Here is a 20,884-nt window from a genome sequence, read left to right as displayed (position 1 = left end):
TTTCAGACGTTTTTGAGTTTGCGTGTGAACATATTCTTATACTGCCTCATCAGGCAGGTTAAAAGTCAGAGAGCTGGTACCCACATCCATCAGACATATTTTGTGTACTAGTCCTTCTCAATGAATTAGAATATCATCAAAAAGTTTATTTCAGTAATTCAATTCAAAAAGTGCAACTCATATTATATAGATTTATTACACAGAGTGATCTATTTCCAGCATCTTTTTCTTTTAATGTTGAAGATTATGGCAAACAGTTAATGAAAACCCAAAATTTAGTGTTTCAGAAAATGAGAATATTTGGTAAAAGTTGAAGATTGTAGACTCGTGGTGTCACTCTAATCAGCTAACCAACACAAAACACCTGCAAAGGTTTCCAAAGACTTTAACCCTTTAACGACCCAGCCATTTTTCATTTTGACGTTTTAGTTTTTCACTCCCCGCCTTCCAAGTCATAATATTTTTCCATCAATACAGTGGTGTGAGGGCTTATTTGTTGTGGGAGGAACTGTAGTTTTTATTGGCACCATTTAAAAGTACTGGGAAACGGAAATAAAATCTGTGAGCTGGAATTGGGGAAAAAAATTAATTCCTCCATGGTTTTTTATTTTTACGGCTTTCACCATGAGGTAAAAATGACAACTTAACTTTATTCTGCGTCTCAATACGATTACAGTGATACTAAATTTATATAGTTTTTTTTTTAATCTATTTTACTACCTTTACAAATCTTTTTTTTTTTTTCTCTCTTAATTGTTCTGTTTCAGCACATTCTGAGAGCCATAACTTTTTTTTATTTTTCCGTCGATTGAGCGGTGTGAGGGCTGATTTTTTTTACTGGTACCATTTCTGATCACACTATAAAAAAAATTTTGAGAGCGAAGATGACAAAAAAACAACCACCGAGTTGTGTGTTTGTATTTATTTTTTTAATATTTGGGACTTTTACAGACACGCCGATACAAATTTTATTTATTTTTTTACATTAGAGGGGGAAAAAAAAAAGTTCTCCTTTTTTTTTTAACTACTTTAAACTTCAACTTTTTTTATTAGTCCCCCTTGGGGTACAATACACTGCAATACTAATGCAGTAAATTGTCATTTTTGCAGGATTCTGTTAAGCACAGCCATAGGTAGGGCTTTACAGAGGCAGACCCACAGGGTATGGAGTAAGCTCAGCAAGTAGACCCTATCCACACTTCACCCCCTGCACCAGGACGAGCAGTTACACCCAGGTGCACAAAGGGGAACTTAGTATGTAGGAGAAATACTCTGTTTTTAGATGTTGCAGCTATTTCTTTTTAAAAATGTTCCTGGGGCTGCCATATTGGAGGGGGGGGGGGGTGGTGTGTGTGTGTGTGTGTGCGTGGGTGTGTGTGCGCGGGTGTGTGTGTGTGCGCGTGTGTGCGCGTGTGTGTGTGTATACTGCCTTACCTAGTCCTCAAGCAGCTCTCATTAACTGGTCTACCTTCTAATAATAAAAAGACACTGCTCATTCTGTTCTAACCTATACAGCAAAGTTGACAATTGAGCTACAGAAAGTGTCAGACAATTGAGACTATTCTAGTGGCCAGTGAGAAACGATTTCAAGATTTCTTATGTGAATACTCACGTTAAAAAAAAAATGTTTCAAAAAACATTTGTAATAAAAAGCCGATTTAAAAACTTCATTTTGTAATGACATATTTGCTTTTACGAACGGTTTAGTATTAGTTTTCATGGATGTCAATTCAAGTCAGAGCAGTGGAGGAAGATTTCAATTGCCTGCCAGCCATAGATAATCCCTTTCCTTGTATCCATTTGTTGTCTAATTTAAAGGAGTTGCACAGGATTAGAAAAACATGGCTGCTTTCTTCCAAAAACCAGCACCACACCGGTCCACAGGTTGTGTGTGGTATTGAAGTTCCACTCCATTTAAGTGAATGGGGCTGATACACTGCTTTTTAAATCTATTGAGGGATCCGGCAAAACAGGCAAAAATAGGACATGTGCTATTTTTTTCCTCGGGCTGTTCACTTGGTCAGTTAAAAAAACAAAACGGCCATGTGAATAGCCCCATAGACCTGCATTAATTTCAATGCAGCCATGCGCCAGCAGTTGAAAAACCGGCCATCATACGGCCGGCTTTCCCTGTCGTCTGAATAATCCCTAAGTACTGTAATGTTACAGCCTTTTGTTTTGTATTGCTAGCAATAGAAATTTAATCTTACCATTCTGACTGCTCAGCCACCATCTTTATCTGTTATTTTCTCCTTCCCTCTGGGCCGGATATGGCTGCTGCAGCATGAAACTTTCGCCCCCATGCAGTCTCTGCTTCCTACAACTCCCATAATGCCACGTACAGAGGAGAGACAGCTATAGGCGTGTCTAGCTGAGTTCCTCCTCCCATTCTTCAAGGGCTGTGACTGCAAGCCGTACATGGGTAGGAAGCCCATCAAAAAATAGTAAGTGTCCTCTGTAGATCGTGCCCATATAGTGCCCATGAAGTTAGTGCCTCACTTCCGCACTGTAGATCGTGCCAAACCCCCTGTAGATAGCTCCACACAGGCCCTGTAGATAGTGCCACACACATTGCCCCCTGCAGTTAGCGCTCCCCCTGTAGTTACCACCATTAGGGCTCCCTATGGAAGCGGGATCCCCGGCCAGAGTGTTGCCGATGCTCCTGTAGGAGACCCTGGCGTCCCTAAACATATATTGACAGTGACGTCAGGGGCTCCTCCAGGAGCGGAATCCCCAGCCAGTGCGTTGGCAATGCTCTGGCTGGGGACTCTGCTCGCATAGGAAGCCCTAATGGCAGTAACTACAGGAGGGGTGAAGCGCTTTCTGCAGGGGAGGATGTGTGTGGCACTATCTACAGGGGATGTGGCCTCTGAGCGACGTCATTATATTTCATATCTGCCAGACGTTCGCTCAAACAAGCTTACGGTCTGGTTATTACATCAAGAACAGTTTAGCAAGTCTGATTCCGGTTACGTGGTGCTGGACATGGAACGATATCGGGGCAATTACACATTGATAGAGGATAAAGATAAAAATTATAAAAGAAAGGGTCAACGATGCATGCACTGTATGATCTAATAAATCGAAGAAAAAAAAAAAAGAAAAAAAGAAAAAAAAAAAGCTTGAGTGCTTCTTAAATTAATGTCTTCACAAAAGAAAAAATATATTTTTTACCCGTTGCATTGCAGTTTGATATAGAACAGCATCAAGGAAGATATCACGTTAAGTGCTACTACTGCTAATTTTTTTTATTTTTATTAGTTAACATTAATATTCCTTTAAATACAAGCTGAAATTTTTGAAAAGGAGATGTAAACGATTTCCCAGAAGACTTTTATTTTTGGAACAGGACTCCCTGAATGAAACCAAATTTGCAGAACAGTGCATAGGAAGGCAGTTTTCCTCACAGAACATTTCTAGATATGACTTATGACAAGAGCTAGAAACCTTTATACATATTGACTGGATGATGATTTCAACCTTTACAAAAATATACTTAATCTTTAGACAGGTTACTATTTTAAAGTGGTACCAGAACAGTTTTCCTTGAATTCTGCCAACATAATTGAGTTTCCATGTATAATACAACGGTTTAAAGTGAACTGTCTCTTGCACTATGAAATGCATTGGCTGTAAAATTAGTTATACACACACACACAAACCCCACAACATACTCTGCTGCAACTGCCGGGATCGGAGATCATTCCGATCTCGATGTTTAACCCATCAGATGCCGTGGTCAATAGGGATGGCGGCATCTAAGTGGTTATACAGAAGAAAAGTTCCCTCTGTTACTTTCTTGGTGCCCCCACGATGCGATCATTAGAGGCAGGGCCCAGTAGGATACTTAGCAGTTTTACAGACAGGCATAATACACTGCGCTAGCTATATAACATACACCACTTTTCCCCTTATAAAATGCTTTATTACGAAAAAAGAATATTGAAATTAAGTACACAATTGGTATCACCACAGCCATGACGACTTGTACTATAAAACACATTTATCCAGCACAGTAAACGCTGTAAAAACAGAACAGCAGAATAAAGTTCTTATTATTCCAATCAATAAGATCTGTGTACCCCAAAAATGTCCATATGAAAACTACAGCTCGTCCCACAAAAAATAAGCCCCCACAAAGCCTTACCCATAGAAAAAGTTATGGCCCTCAGAATGTGGTGATACGAATATTTTTTTTTAACAGCAAAATTGTTTTTATTGTGTAGAAGGAGTAAAACATAAAAGGAAATAAATAAATTTGGTATTGCTGTAATGGTAATGACCCGCAGAGTAATGTTAACATGTCACTTATACCGCAGGATGAACGCAGTAAAAACAGAATCCCAAAAAAACAAGATCGCAGAATTACAATTTTTTTCACCCCCAGAAAATTATTTATTTGAACATTAAAATATAGAACTTGTCCCGCATAAAAAAAAAAAAAAGTTTAAGTGTGCAATCTCAGTACCCACTACTGGAACTACTAAAAACTCATTAACAAAATAGCTGTAATACACAGCAAAAATAATAAATAAAAATAAAGAACATCCTTAATTCCATAGCCAATGCATGTGCAAGACAACCAGATGATTAATATACTTTGTGTTTCATCAACATATAATTAAGTTGCAGATCTATTCCTATATAATAAAGTTAATAAGAAGGCTTCTTTCACACTACCATTACTAGAAGTTTACCCCTCTTCCGTCAGAGGAAGCGAGGCTCAAAAGACTAAACAGAAAGCAACAGTTCTGTTACAATTACCATTGATTTTAATGGTAATTATTTTGTCTCAGTTGCTTTCCGTTTGTCTTTGTTGGCTAGGTTTCTGTTTTTTTTTTTCGCAGAAGCAAAAATGCAGTCTGCAGAACTTTTGTTTCCCTAAAAAAAAAAGCGAAACCTAGCGAACGGAGACAAACGGAAAGCAACTGAAACAAAAGCATTACCATTGATAATCAATGGTAATTCTAACAGAACCATTGCTTTCTGTTTAAATGTTTCGAGCCTCTCTTCCTCTGACAAAAGAGAGATAAACGTATACTAACGGCAGTGTGAACTTAGCCTAAGCTTAAACGGTTACTTCCATCTCAGACATTGACTATCCACAGGATATGCCATAAACGTCTTATGGATGCAGGTCTAACCTATTGGACCCACACCTATATCAAGATCTGGGGTCACGTGACCCACCTTCTTCCAGGTGAGGCGGCCAATGGCTGCCAATTCCAGACGGGGACTATGTGGAGAGGAGGCCACACTAAGCGCTGCTCAGCAGTTTCCGTAACTCCCATAGAACATAATGGATAGTGCTGCACGCATGTGTGGCACCCTCTCCATATAGTCCCCGCCTAGAATCGGTGGCCTGGGGTCAGGCTGGGACCCACATTTATGCATAATCCTGCAAATATGCCATAAATGTCTGAGATGTAAATAACCCTTTAAAATATAGTATTTCCTTAATATATTCTACAAAGTAAATCATAGGTCCAAAATTCTGTGCTAATAACTAAAGGGGTTGTCCGAGATAAAATGACTGTGTTAATGCTTGTAATTTATGAATGTAAATACATTTGTAATATACTTACATTTTCCAAAATGGCCCAGTTTCCAGATCCTGCCGTGGGGTATTTGACGGGTGACGTCACTCTGGCCGCTGTGTTGATCTTCAATTCTTTTCCGGGCATAAGACAAGTCGCTTGTGACGTGCCTTGTATGGGCTGTTTTGCTGTACAGCCCGTAACACGCATGTGCGGTCCCTGCTGTTCCCGAGATAACAGCAGGGACCGCGAATGCGTGTTACGGGCGGTACAACAGAACAGCCCATACACGGCACGTCACAAGTGACGTGTCGTATAACCAGAAAAGAATTGAAGATCAACACAGCGGCCAGAGTGACGTCACCCGTCAATTACCCCACAGAAGCATCTGGAAATGGGGCCCCTTTGGAAAATGTAAGTATATTCCAAATGTATTTACAGTAATAAATTACAAGCATTAACACAAAGTCACAACCCCTTTAATATAGCTTTCAGAGCTCCATTTTCTGATAGAGCTAAAAATCTACATAAACAAAAGATTTAAAAGTGAACACACTGGCTGTATACTGTATATGGTATACGGTGGTATTATTGATTTAAAGGGAATCCGTCACCAGGTTTATGCTTCCCTATCTGAGGGCATGTTATCTTTTAAATCTATGTCTATGGAGAGGATTTGGAGCTCTGTATCAGAAAAACTGAACCCTAACGGCCATAAAGATATATTACGAAATTAAAGAGGCTCTGTCACCAGATTAAAAATGCCCTCTCTCCTACATCATTTTATCGGCACTGGAATGTAGTTAACAGCAGTGTTTTTTATTTTTTGAAAAAATATTTTTTCAGCAAGTTATGACCTTTATTACATTTATGCTAATTAGTTTCTTAAAGCCCAAGTGGGTGTATTTTAACTTTTAACCAAGTGGGCAAATTACAAAGAAGTGTATGACGCTGACCAATCAGCATCATACACTTCTCTCCATTACACCGAAGCTTGTTTCACTGAACAGCGAGACCACGCTGTGACGTCACTTCCGCCCACAGGACCTTCATCCCTGCGTCTGAAGACTGAACATAAGGCGTATGAGAAGTTAGTCGTCGGATCTGCAACAGCAGCGGAGGAGGAGGCAGCATCACACAGTGCAGGTAAGCATATAGAACTCCCTAGAGACGAAGGACCTGTGGGCGGAAGTGACGTCACACGAGATCACGCTGTTCAGTGAAACAAGCTTCGGTGTAATGGAGAGAAGTGTATGATGCTGATTGGTCCGCGTCATACACTTTTGTAATACGCCCACTTGGTTAAAAGTTAAAAAACGCCCACTTGGGCATTAAGAAAATAATTTGCATAAATGTAATAAAGGTCATAACTTGCTGAAAAAAGATGGTTTCTCAAAATAAAAAACACTGCCGTTAACTACATTCCAGCGCCGATAAAATTATGTAGGAGATAGGGCATTTTTAATCTGGTGACAGAGCCTCTTTAACCAGCACAGAATTTGAAACCTACTTAGTTTCTATAAACAACAAGGTATTGAAGGATGGACATGAACTATAAGGCTGGATTCACACGAGCATGTTCGGTCCGTAAAGGACGGAACATATTTCGGCCGCAAGTCCCGGACCGAACACACTGCAGGGAGCCGGGCTCCTAGCATCACAGTTATGTACAACGCTAAGAGTCCCTGCCTCACTGCGGGACAACTGTCCCGTACTGTAATCATGTTTTCAGTACGGGACAGTAGTTCCACGGAGAGGCAGGGACTACTAGCATCGTATATAACTATGATGCTAGGAGCCCTGCTCCCTGCAGTGTGATCGGTCCGGGACTTGCGGCCAAAATATGTTCCGTCCTTTACGGACTGAACATGCTCCTGTGAACCCAGCCTAAAAGGTAGCGCCAAAAGGTGGAGGCACGAATTAAATATTAATGTGCAATCATTTGTTTTTTTCAACCATGATCAGCAAGGGAAACGAGGGTATTACTGTGGTTTGCTTAAAACGATGAATGGATTTTATTGTGGTATTTCACCATTAAGTGGTTTCATGATGTTGTGCAGTAGTAGCAAGCTCTGCATCAAAAAAACATTAAGAACAGAACGCATCACAAAAACAAGTCTGGAAAGGCTGCTGCCTCGAGGCAGTCAGGTTTTATGTACAAGTAAGACAGAGTGAGCATAGCAAAATTATACATATTTTTTTTCAAAACTAATTAAAAAGATTAAAGTAACTCAACCTTTGAACATCATTTTGAGTTTATCTCTACATATAAATGTTTAGGAATTCCGTTACTTTTTACAACCAAGAATGCATTTAAAAAGCTTCTGCTTTGCCAGTATAATCTCAGGATGAAGGTCCTCAAATAAAACTGCAACCCCTTGTTAATTCAGCATCTGTACAGAACATGCCCGGTTTTAGGGTATAGTGGGTGAAATCGTATCAACACCTGATAAAGAAAAACCTGAAGAGTTCCATTTCCCATAATACACTGCAGAGTTCCAAATTGTTTAAGCCGCCAATTTCAGCTGTCTGAAAGCAAAGTGCCTGCCGAATAATTTGTTCCACATTATATATAGATTTAAACTTTAATACAATGTTCAAAAGTGAAGTATATCTATAAGGAAGACCAAGTTGTTGTTTTTTAATCTCTCAAATATACTAACATTTTCTATCTACTCATTCGGTGTTAAATTAGAATAAAATCAAGAATATTTAACCAGTTAATTTATTTTTCCTTGTCTTGGATGCAAGACAACAGCATGGATTGACAATCTGCTGTCAGAAATAATGCAATAAGGATTTACGAACACTTATAAGTTTCCTCATATATACATAGCAAAAGTTAATGTTTTTATGATCCAAGATAAACTGTTTCCTTCACAAAATATATATCTATATACCAGAACCTTGAAGGATAGCCCACTCAAGCTAAGCACTAAAAACAAAAGGGGAACAAAAATTTGGAAATGAGAACACTTAAACCTGTACCATGTTTTCGTTGATCCAGAAGTCAAGCTACAGAGCAGCCTGATAGAAAGAGATGGTGTTACAGTAAACCGCAGTTACTGGGTCCAATCTTCAAAAAAAGAAATAGATTAACAAGCAACAACAACCACCAAGTCCACTTATAGTCTGTACAAAGAACGGTTGAGAATAGCAAACAAAAGGAATTGTCTTCAAGGTTTCACAAAACATAATTCAGATTACGAATAGACTGTTGCTTGCGAAAGGAGTCAATCAAGCCTCAAATTAAAAAGATCTAAAAAAAGAAAAAAAAAAAAACTAAAAGTGACAATAAGTTTCCATCTTCTTTAAAAGAATGTTCATCTCTTCTGTACAAATTGGTTGGTCTAATACTGTCTAAAAGTTGCCACCTTCTCCTTGAAGGTGGCAGGTGTAGGCGAGAAGATATTCCAGAAACACTTAAATAAGTAGTTAAAGTTATTTCTCTACAGAAAAATGTCAAGTCCAGGGCATTCAAATCACTTTATATGCACTGGCTTCTCATCTGACTTTAGACGTTTTCTTCGAGGCTGTACAAAATCCTCATCTGAATCTTCTGTTATTTCACCATCATCTTCCTCTGGTTCAAACTCGGGCAATGGTGGGAAGGTCCTGTCAGGGTAGATTTCTGGAAGTTTGTCCTCAAAGTATAAAGCAACAGCCTTTCCTGCTTGGGCCACTTCTGAGTCATTCTGTTGGACAAAGAGAAGAAAATTCACCTTGGGTTATGCACAGACTTCTGTCATTTTTGCATTGTTTGGAAATCTTACCTGCAGATTATATTCTGGTGTTTCTGCATACACTTGAACAACTTTCATCATCTAAAAGGACATTAGAGTCAAAAAAAGGGAAAAATGGTTTACTCTAAAAGGTATATGAGCAGGGTTTTTACTGTAAATCAAGGCCATAAAGTAAAAAAAAGTTATGACCGGGTTGCAAGTTAAAAATTTTGGCTTAATCAAAGGGGGGGGGGGGGGAACGGGACTTTTTGAATATGGCAGAATAATTTTGACTGGTGAAGGTCTGGCCGCACTCTATGCTGCCATAAGACTATGGTATGCACATAAGATGGGAACAAAACTACTTCTACTTAGGGTTAAAAGATTTAACCAATAAAGGAAGTCTAAAATAATCAAGCTAATACTTTACACATTAGTGACAAATTGAAAATGCCAGATCTGAAAAAAGTGCTGGCAGTAAAATATTATTCAAGTGTCATATTGACTTCATCAGAATATCCTCTCACTATAAATGCTAGGAGAAATACCCCCCTTCCTTGTGAAACTGGACATTTATTATATCCTTTCCAAAAATGTAATGGGCTCCTAACCTAAATAACATTGCACAGTTACAAACTAGTCCAGACATTTACAAATTAAATGCCCTATTCTAGAAAAAAAAATTGGTTGCAAATGGACACATTTCAGCATTTTTAAACCCTTTACGGCAATACCGATATAAGAACTTTCTATATTAGAAAGACGCATGAAATACCAGCCATCAAGCGCAACATTCAGACAGACTTGGTGACAAGAGGGTAGAAATTTACTTTTAAAGCCGAAATGAAACCTAAAAGGGAAGTTAATTTGCCCGAGCAGAACAGCAGCCTGCTGGCTTGGTGAGGGCTTTATCATTCTTCATCAGGATCATGGCAGCCGGAGGCTCACAAGAATAACGTCTCACCAGTTACGGTGGTGTGTGTCAAAAGGATACAGTGGTTGGTCTCCCAGAAAACAGTTAAAGTTGGCGCAGTATTATGCCAATTTAACAGTTGGCACGGTGCAGCGGGAGATAGTATTTATAGCCAATTCTATTAATGACTTGCTCCTATTGGATCAGGATGATGCCACATATGGTAAACAATTGTATTAATTAATATTGATATTCATTAAGACATATTTTATTATTAAAATATTTTATTTATATTATTATTATTATATCATCAAAATATTCAAGTCATATGAAAAAGGAAGCTGCTTCGGCTGCTACCTCTACGCCATGCAGCATTTACTGTGTCTTCGCCAAATACCTATAAAAGTATTTTAAATAACAAAGAAAAAAAGAACTACTGGATTCATGTGCATAACTTTCATATCAATGTAAAAGTTGCACACCACCTTTTCTATAGTTAACTGCTGTAGCTTCTAAGTGCCATGAAGGTGTACTTCACTTTCTAGTATATTCAACTTTGGTTACACATTGATCCGATCATGGAGGTCTTCACCAGACTGACACGATACAATGCCAGGTAATGTGCCCAGCAGACAGACAATGAGGGGTTGAGTACTTTCTATTGTTTTACACCCTTGATGACTGGTATTTTTGGATAATCCGTCAGCATGATAATGAGAATGCATGCATAAAGACAAGGATGAGGCACAATACGATAGTGTCCAGCACTCTGGGTAAGAGGGTACGGACCACCACAGTCTACTATGGGATAGTTACAGTCGATACACCAGAAGTGTATCAACAATGATAAATGACAAAACAAGAACATGGTCTTGTTATTACATAGGCACAGAGATTATTATCGCGAATACTTGCTATTGGTGGTTCTAGCAGGAAGATCTGTGTGTCTATGACCAGCTTTCCAATATCAATATACATTGATAAAAAATACATGAAATATACAAAAAAAAAACAACATTTTAAATCATGAGTATTGTAATTTTTTTTCAAGGCAGTCTCGTGTGGCAAAGCGGACAGAAGTGTAAGTCCAAATTTTGTGTATCATTTAAACACAGTTATATTATACTTTAATTTTATATCTAATATTGGGGGATCTCTCCACTGGCAAATGTGGCTACAGTGGTGAGTAATGAGCATAGTCCAATTGACCTAGAAAAGTGGGTAGGCAGTGCACCTGATCAAATCTCAATTTCTAGAAAAGTTCTTCAGCTCTTATGTGTATAAAACTCCATTAGGGTCACAGTATTTGTATACCCATAAATAGAAGGGATAATAAAAGATCTGTAATAAAATTACATTTTAAAATAAATTTGGTGTTTATAGTTATGTGAATAATGTAAGAGCTCTCAACCCCTTCACAGCCATTTTAATGTTTTCTTATTTTCACTTATATTCCTCCTCGCCTTCTAGAAGTCATAACTTTTTTTTTTCTGATGACATAGCCGTATAAAAAGCTTTGGATTTTGTTGTATGAGTTTCAGTTTTCAATGGCACCATTCAGTGTACCATATAATGTACTAGGAAATGTAAAAATTATTTTGTGGGGTAGAGTAGAAAAAAAACCCCAGCAATTACTCCATTGTTTTTAGTTACAACAGTCATAGAGTGGTAAAAACTACATCTTCACTTTATTCAGCGGGTCAATACTTTTCAGGCGAGATAGAGATAGATATAGAGATATCGATCTATATATTTATTTTTTAATTTTTAACTATTTTAATCAAATAAAAACAATGTTAAAAAAATATATATTTTGCGTCGCCATATTCAATTTCTGAGACCTCTAACTTTTACAATACTTCTGCATTGCAGGGTATTGTGCTTTTAGCGCCCTCCTATTAAGCCCTGCCTCTGGCTTCAAAGTGGTTAGAGAACCAGGATCGGCATTATTTCCGATTCCAGGTGCTAGTACAAAGTGCCAGCTGTATACAGGTGATACCCGCATAGTATGGAGGGGGCTTGCCCGTTGCATAAACTCTACTTGTACTTCAAGTGTTGGGAAGGGGTTAATGACTAAGCATGTTTGGGTCTTAATGATGCACTAAACTTTTGGTTCTTGCCTCTACGCACTTCAGCAGCCATAACTTTTTTTTTATTATTTCATTGATGTGGCTGTATGAGGCCCTGTTTTATGCAGGAATGTCTTTTCTTTTTACATTGGGGTACATGGAAAAAAACTTTGTAATTGAAAATTTTTGGCGGTGTATTTTATACGGAAAAAACTACATTTTGTTTTATTTTTGGGGACTTTAGAATTTTTTCAATTAAAGACCTACGGTTTTACATCTTTATTTTAGCATATACGAATGCTAGTACATTATGAGCTGCGTCACGGCAGTGTTAGGCTGTCTGTACACTCAGCTTGGGGTCTAGGACACACTGAGGGTTCTCTATGGGTCCGCCATTCCACAAGTGCATCACCAGGAAATCCAGTGACCCGATTGAAGGGGAGAATCAGACATCCGAGCACCCACACCGGGAGCAGCACTTTTTCTATAGAGTTATAAAAACACGGCACTGTAGACTAAGGCCCCTTAATTACCACTGTAAAAAGCCATCTTGGCAGCCATTAAAGGGGTTAAGAACACTTTACTACACTGTAGTGAAAGCAATTAAAAAAAGGTAAACACAACGTTATGTACGGATATAAAGAAATTGTAAGCAAATGGGAAAAGAAATCCACATGTATGTAGAGAAAAAAAAACAAGCTACATGCATTGTATTGTGCAAAGAAATCATATATAGTAAGAGAAGACGACCAACATACTTCATTGAACCTTTCACAGTTCTTAAATATTAGCCTGACATCGGAGACAAAGTTTTCTGGTGTCTGGTAGTATTGCGAGTGCTTTTTCTGAAGCTTCTTCTTCACCGTGGATAAATCCATAGGCTTCTTAATTATTTTGTAGTAATTTGGGATCTGCAAGAAAATAAAAAGGAAAGGAAACAGTCTATCACGTGTTGGAAAGGAGTGCGTCAATAAAATATCTTACAAACGTTCAATTGCTGTCGTTTGCAGTACAAAACAGCTGTATAGTAAATCAGAATGTTATTAAAGGGGTATTCCAAGCTTTTTATCACCTATCTACAAGAGAAGTGAAATATTGGATCATAGGGGAGGGGGTAATGGGAGCCCCACTAATCGATAAAATGGAGGATTCCTCAAAAGAGAGAGTCTGTGGTGGGGAGGAGTTGTGTGGAGCAGATCGGTGATCATATCAATTGTTGGGATACCCTTTTCATACATAAATAGGTCTTACTACACCAAACACCCCTTTTCAGCATAATTATGGCGACTCCTGACACGGTTGCCACATTGTTATGGTCAGCTCAGGTTTCATCTGCACACTGGATTAGTCGACAAAATACACGTTTCTGTTCTCTCTAGGTTAGAGGTTTCTTCACCTTTTATTATACGTAGTTCTAGTCTTCGCCTTTGCTTTTAGTGGTGATAAACGAGTAGAATTAGAGGCGGATTGCAAATTGCACAAACCATTTTTTTAAACTCAGATGTCCGGTGGAGAATCCCCACAAAACAGTCACAGAAAGCTCAGGGTCCTGAGAAAACAACACTGTCTCTCACTGCCATATTAATCAGATTTTTATAAATAAATTCGAGAACCTATTTAAATTATTCATAAACCTAATTTTTCATCACCTGCTGTCTTTTACGTTCATTAATTTATTCTTGTAAAAATGTGTCTCTCTAAAGGGGGTTTTACACATGACACTTATCGGGCAGACGAGCGTTCATATAACGCTCGCTGCCATAAATAGCCCTGTGTAAACAGAGGAACGATCAGCAGATGAAAGAGCAAACTGTCGATCATCTGCTGGTCGTATCGTTTAAAAAAAGTAAATTATCATTGTCGGCAGCGCATCTCCCTGTGTCAACAAGGAGCGCGCTGCTGACATGATAATGTATGGGGACGAGCGATCGGAGTAGATCAAGTCCTATTGAGGCCTGCACCCACACTTTGTATTCTGGTGCTGTGATTCTTTGTATCTTGTGTACGACCTACAAATAGGGTTCTCCACTCGCTCTCTTAGTGCATAGCAATGGCACCAGCTGTGCGCTGTTTGGTCACGCAGCAAGAACTGCCCCTCAACGGCGATGTCTGATTAAACCCTTACCTGCATGGTGAGCTTTCATCCCGCTCCGGTCCTTACCATTTTGGGTTCTTATTTTACCCTTTACTTACTGTGATGTCCTTCCTTGCTTTATATTAAGCAAGTTAACTACCGTTAGTTAACTTACAGGCCTAGCTTCTAATTTTGTTAGAACGTTTTCTCATAAAGGGGTATTCCGGTCACAACAAGTTACCCCCTATCCGTAGGGTAAGGGGTAATTTGCGGATCGGTGGGTGTCCGACAGCTCGGACCCCCACCGTTTACATGAACAGGGGTCCCAAATTAATTTGAACTGAGCCGCAGGTTGCTCACGCGCACTGCCTCACCATTCATTCTCGGCAGTGCGCATGCACTTAAACAGTGGGGGCCCGAGCTGTCGGACACTTACCTATCAGCTAGTTATCCCTAACCCTACGGATAGGGGGTAACTTGTTTTAACCGGAATACCCCTTTAATGTCTTGTTGGTAGTTGGTCTCTATGGGCCGATTCCAGTTTCACACGTAGGATTTGAAGAGAAGATTCTCCTATACCAGACTTAATTTCACTCCGGGATTAGCGAAGGTTAGCCACAGCAACTTTTATTATTTATACACTCCGTTCACTCTTATTTAAACTGGTTTAACAATATGAAGCTTATGCATAGCAGAAGTGTTTGCATATCAGTGGTACTATGTCTCACTGTTCTATTTTATCAATCTCTTTGTACATTGGTCTGCTTTGCTTAAATTTTTTTTTTATAAAACAAACACTCTTCAGGGGCATTCCAGTTTTAGCATAGTAAGCCACTAAACAAAAGTCTGACAATGCAACACAACTAAACAGCTTCATAAAGGGCCCACACCCAGTTTTTACATGAATAAACATCAGAAGGGTTAATCCTCTTAAGACCATAACAATATTTAAAAAAAAAAAAGCCAATTGCGGTCATTACAATTTAAATTTTAGGGCATAAATATTAATCTTCCGAGATCACTCCCTACTTAATAATACAGTTGGTTTTAAATTTGGATTGCTTTCTATGAAAGGGGTAACTACATAAACTTGGCGATCTGCGGACCTCAGAGATAAAAGCTGAAGGCAGTGACGTCGCTATAGGGGGTCACAAACACGTCTATTAAAAGTTACTATAGTAACTGGGGCCTATGTAATAAATTACACGGGCCCCTGTTACTATAGTAACGGACCATATACTCATCCACCTCGTTCCGGAACACAGCAGAGGTCCTAACGTCTCTTCGCACCATGACGTCGCAACGCTGGATGGGTCAGGACCTCCGCTGCGGCCGGAAACTAAGGGAAGGGTAAGTATAATATTACTGTCTGCTGGGACCCTGTATTTAAGTCTACCATGTGGCACAAAAACACAAAAAAAAATTGTAACATGAGCAAAGCAATTATTATTCTTGCATTACCTGGGTCAAGTGCTGGAGCAGCAAGATGAGCGAGCTGGGCCCTATATCTAAGCCTATCATATGTGATAAATTCTGCTGAGCCACTGTATCTAATCCTATCCATAGCTATAGGGTCGTAGTGCTATAGACGCATGCACTTTGTTTTTTAGATGCAGGTACACTCCAAATTTCATTTAGCTACCCTATTTTTAGATCCTAGGAGCATTCATCATTAATATATTGTGGACATAAAAGTGGGCATTTTACTTACTGATGAAGGAACTGGTTCTTGAAACTCAATGCTCAGCTCATGGCAGTAGAGATACAGTAGCAGTCGCTCACATTTCTTAAAGAAAAGATTAAAATGGAAGATTATACAGTAAGTATTTTTTTATAATGCAAATTCACAAGAAAAATATCTTATAACACATTCTGGATGTTTTAACAGGACTATGGCTAAGACTACGTCCGTGTCCATCATGCAGCGGATTCGGCGCTTTCCTTATTTTCAATACGTTCTGCTCCTAGGACTATCAGAGCAATAGAAATACAACACAAGTGTGAACAGAACCTAACATACCATCTGGTAAACATATTTGTCACCATTTTGGGTATTTTATAACTTTTATAATTAATTTCTTTTGAGGGCAGGGGGTGGAACAAAATGTTTTCTTGCGTTTTGTTTTTACCGGGGGTTCACCATGCAGTATAAATGACATGTTAACTTTATTCTGCTGGTTAGTGATACCACTTTATTTATTTTTATGCCATTTATTGCACCTGTTAAGTAACGTGATCTTTTAAAAGTTTGGCTCGATTCGGGCATGGTAATACCAATAATGGGTATTTTTTTTTTTTCCTACCTTAGAGAGACAGACAGTTTTGGCCTTGTTGGACACAAGCCCATTTATTCAAATCTGACATGTTTCACTTTATGTGGTAATACCATTGGAATGGTTTTACATATCCAAGCGATTCTGAGACTGTTTTCTGGTGACACCTTGTACTGTATGTTAGTAATAAAATAACAGTTAGAAGGCGGGGTAGAGGGAAAATTGTCAGGGAGGCTAGTCCTGAGGGGGACGTCCATTCAGGGATTGCACTGCTGCAGCTAGACATCTCCTCTAGCAATCAGGGGAATGTCTGCTCCAGTAAGGGAGGGAATGGGAGCATAGGAAAGGCTAAACAGGTCCCGCTAGTGGGAGGCTCTATTATTAGGGGTACAGATAGGGCAACCTTTCACGAAGACCGGGAATACCGAACAGTTTGCTCAGTTCCGGGTACTTGGGTTCGGCCTATCACGAATCGGGTTAAGACATTATTATTGGGAGGAGCCAGTCATAGTGCACATTGGCACAAAAATAAAAGTTAGAGGTAGGTGGAAGGTCCTAAAACATTATTTTAGGGACTTGGGTTACGAGTCCTAAAGGGCTTCCATACGTGGCAGACCAGGAGGTCATTATTGGGCCTCCGGTTGCAAAAGCAACGATCGGCAACCCTACAATCACATTGCAGCGATGCTGATCGGCTTCAAATCACTAAGAGGCAGCAATCGCTTTTGATCGCGGCATCGAAGGGGTTAATGGCAGGGATCGGAGCTAGTTCGTTACAGCAGGGTGTCAGCAGTAACATACAGCTGACACCTGTGGCTGACGTCGCAGGCTCAGCTTCTGTGCCATCTTGTTTCTGGGGAGGGAAGCCTTTTAGGCCCCGCCTCAGAGCGGGACCTAACAGGCTTCCGTACTTGGCAGACAAGAGGCCATTGTTAGGCCTCGGGTCTGCCAAAGCAGCTATCAGAACCCTGCGATTACATCGCTGGGTTCCGATGTGGTGGTAAACTCAATAGATGGGTTAAATCGGCCAGATCAGAGGCTAGCTCCGCTCCTTGCCATGCAGCAGAGTGTCAACTGTAACATACAGCTGACACCGTACTATTACATTGTTTTGCCTTACGACCATGGCAACAGCAATGTAATAGTACAACACATGTCGCCAAGACGTTAAATAGGCCCTGTGAAAAATATATACCGTATGGATATAAAAGACAGAAACAGGATGAAACTGATGTGGTTAAACAGTAAGGGTACTAAATGGAGAAAAGAAAAAAAAAAACGTTTAAACTAAAGCAAGATGGTAGTAATGTGACATTAAATAATTCTAAAGAAAAAAATAAATGGTGTAAAAGACAAATAAAAGGTAGCAAAGATTGAAACAAACTGACTCGTATTCAAAGAAAGTAGAAATAAATATCAAATACATAAATAATAAACTGAAAGCTGAAAGTGTGATCTCAAAAATAATTTGGGTACAATGGTGGAGGATGAGAAAAAGTCCAATCTATTAAATGCCTTTTTCTCTACTGTATTTACACAGGAAAGTTCAATGTCAGACGAGATGATTAGGGATAAAGTAAATTCTCCATTAAATGTCACCAGGTTAACCCAGCAAGTAGTGCAGCGCCACCTTAAAAACACAAAAATAGACAAATCACCGGATCCGGATGGTATACACCCCCGCGTTCCGCAGGAATTAAGTACAGTTATAGACAGACCCTTATTTCTGATATTTAAGGACTTTATCATGACTGGATCTGTTCCACAGGACTGGTGCATAGGAAATGTGGTGCCAAGATTAAAAAAGGTTTAAAAAAAGTGAGCCCGGAAACTATAGACCTGTAAGGCCTCATTCACACGACAGGGTCCGAGTGTCGGCCGGGAAAATCGGCCGTTTTTGGCCGATTTTCCCGGCCGGTTTGCATCCGTTCCGATTCCGTTCCGGGCCGAGTTGCCGTTTTTACCGGCCGATTTGGACCCGATTTGAATCCGTTTTTTTCCCTGTCCGTTTTAAAATCGGATGAATTTCATTTAAAATTTGTTGCCACACACAGCCCTTTGTAGATAATGCCACCCAGCCCCCTGGTAGGTGATGCCACCCAGCCCCCTGGTAGGTGATGCCACCCAGCCCCCTGGTAGGTGATGCCACCCAGCCCCCTGGTAGGTGATGCCACCCAGCCCCCTGGTAGGTGATGCCACCCAGCCCCCTGGTAGGTGATGCCACACAGCCCCCTGGTAGGTGATGCCACACAGCCCCCTGGTAGGTGATGCCACACAGCCCCCTGGTAGGTGATGCCACACAGCCCCCTGGTAGGTGATGCCACACAGCCCCCTGGTAGGTGATGCCACACAGCCCCCTGGTAGGTGATGCCACACAGCCCCCTGTAGGTGATGCCACACAGCCCCCTGTAGGTGATGCCACACAGCCCCCTGTAGGTGATGCCACACAGCCCCCTGTAGGTGATGCCACACAGCCCCCTGCAGGCGATGCCACACAACCCCCTGCAGGCGATGCCACACAGCCCGCTGTAGGTGATGCCACCCAGCTCCCTGTAGGTAATGCCACCAAGTCCCCTGTAGGTAATGCCACCAAGCCCCCTGTAGGTAATGCCACCAAGCCCCCTGTAGGTGATGCCACCCAGCCCCCTGTAGGTGATGCCACACAGCCCCCTGTAGGAGATGCCACACAGCCACCTGTAGGCGATGCCACACAGCCCCCTGTAGGCGATACCACACAGCCCCCTGTAGGCGATGCCACACAGCCCCCTGTAGGCGATGCCACACTGCCCCCTGTAGGCGATGCCACCCTGCCCCCTGTAGGCGATGCCACCCTGCCCCCTGTAGGTGATGCCACCCAGCTCCCTGTAGGTGATGCCACCCACCCTGCCCCCTGTAGGTGATGCCACCCACCCTGCCCCCTGTAGGTGATGCCACACAGTCCCCTGTAGGTTGCACCCATCCCCCCCCCCCCTTTCCAGGAGAAGTCACTGACTTCAATGTCCATATATGGACTGTGTAGTCACTGACTTCTCCTGAAGAGGAATTCCCTGCCACAGGTCGGGAATTCCGCTTCAGAAGTGAGTGACGTCACTGTGTCCATATATGGACAGTGTAGTCACTCACTTCTCCTGTAGCTGAATCCCCGGCCATAGAGTCGGGGATTTCGCTGCAGAAGTGAGTCACTTCGCTGTGTCCATATATGGACAGTGTAGTCACTCACTTCTCCTGTAGCGGCATCCCCGGCCATAGAGTCGGGGATTCCGCTGCAGAAGTGCGTGACTTCGCTGTGTCCATATATGGACAGTGTAGTCACTCACTTCTCCTGTAGCGGAATCCCCAGCCGGGGATTGGGGATTCAGACTCCTACAGCGAGCAATAAAAGATCCTCCTCCTCACATGCACTCTGCGCTGTGAGGAGGAGGAGATAGAGCGCGAGCGACGGTAGACCCGGCCATCACTCGGGACACATTCCGGTGATGGCCGTGTATTACCCGGCCCCATAGACTTCTATGGGAGCCGGGCGGCCGGGCACCCGGCTGAAAATAGAGCATGTCCTATTTTTTGACGGGCGGTTTTCCCGGCCGTCAAAAAATCGGTCGTGTGAATAGCCCCATTAGGGGTCTATTATTCCTAATGCAGCCGGGTGACGGCCGATTTATGAACGGCCGGCACCCGGCCGGGAATCCCTGTCGTGTGAATTCCGCCTAAGTTTAACCTCCATTGTGGGTAAAGTATTTGAGGGTTTTCTAAGAGATGCTATCCTGGAGTATCTCAATGAAAATAAACTGTTATTGCAGCATCAGCATGGGTTTATGAGGGATCGGTGCGGTCAACCAATACGATTATCTTCTATGAGGACAAGTTCTAGACTGGACCAGCGTAAGGCTGTGGACGCGTTGTATCTAGACTTTTCAAAGGCGTTTGATATTGTGCAGCATAAAATGTTGGTATATAAAATGAAATTGCTGGGACTAGGGGAAACTGTCTCAATGATAAAAAACAGAGGGTGGTTATTAATGGTACATCCTCAGAGTGGGTCACAGATACCAGTGGGGTTCCACAGTAGAGATGAGCGAACTTATGAAAAGTTCGGTTCGGCTAGTTCGCCGAATTTCACGAAAAAGTTTGATTCGGACCGAACCTGTAATTTCCGTGCGCCGAGCATGGTACTGTCCAGGGTGCTGAAAGAGTTAATGGGCTGCACTAACTCTTTCAGCAACCTTGACAGTACCATGCTCGGCGCGCGGAAAATACAATTTTAATGTAATAAAAAAAAATAATACGTTCATACTTACA

The 20,884-nt window shown here is 41.1% G+C and overlaps 1 protein-coding gene across 4 annotated transcripts in view; it reads right to left on the bottom strand.

Annotated features, from left to right (window-relative positions):
• Positions 1-7,401: 7,401 nt before the first annotated feature.
• Positions 7,402-20,884, bottom strand: part of TRIM33 (tripartite motif containing 33) — a 116,838-nt gene continuing 103,355 nt past the window's right edge. For 2 of the 4 annotated variants that reach the window (XM_075853819.1, XM_075853820.1), the window contains exons 17-20: positions 16,027-16,101; positions 13,000-13,152; positions 9,311-9,361; positions 7,402-9,232 (exon numbers count right to left, since the gene is read on the bottom strand). In XM_075853819.1, coding sequence (XP_075709934.1) covers positions 9,020-9,232; positions 9,311-9,361; positions 13,000-13,152; positions 16,027-16,101 — 492 coding nt within the window. In that variant the 3' untranslated portion in view covers positions 7,402-9,019. The remainder of the gene's footprint in view (positions 9,233-9,310; positions 9,362-12,999; positions 13,153-16,026; positions 16,102-20,884) is intronic. The other 2 variants (XM_075853821.1, XM_075853822.1) reach the window with 1 other exon arrangement.

This window comes from Rhinoderma darwinii, chromosome 2, assembly GCF_050947455.1.
Source record: "Rhinoderma darwinii isolate aRhiDar2 chromosome 2, aRhiDar2.hap1, whole genome shotgun sequence".
NCBI lineage: Eukaryota > Metazoa > Chordata > Amphibia > Anura > Rhinodermatidae > Rhinoderma > Rhinoderma darwinii.
The sequence above is the reverse complement of the archived record's forward strand: the minus strand, read 5'-3'. Positions and strand labels throughout refer to the sequence as shown.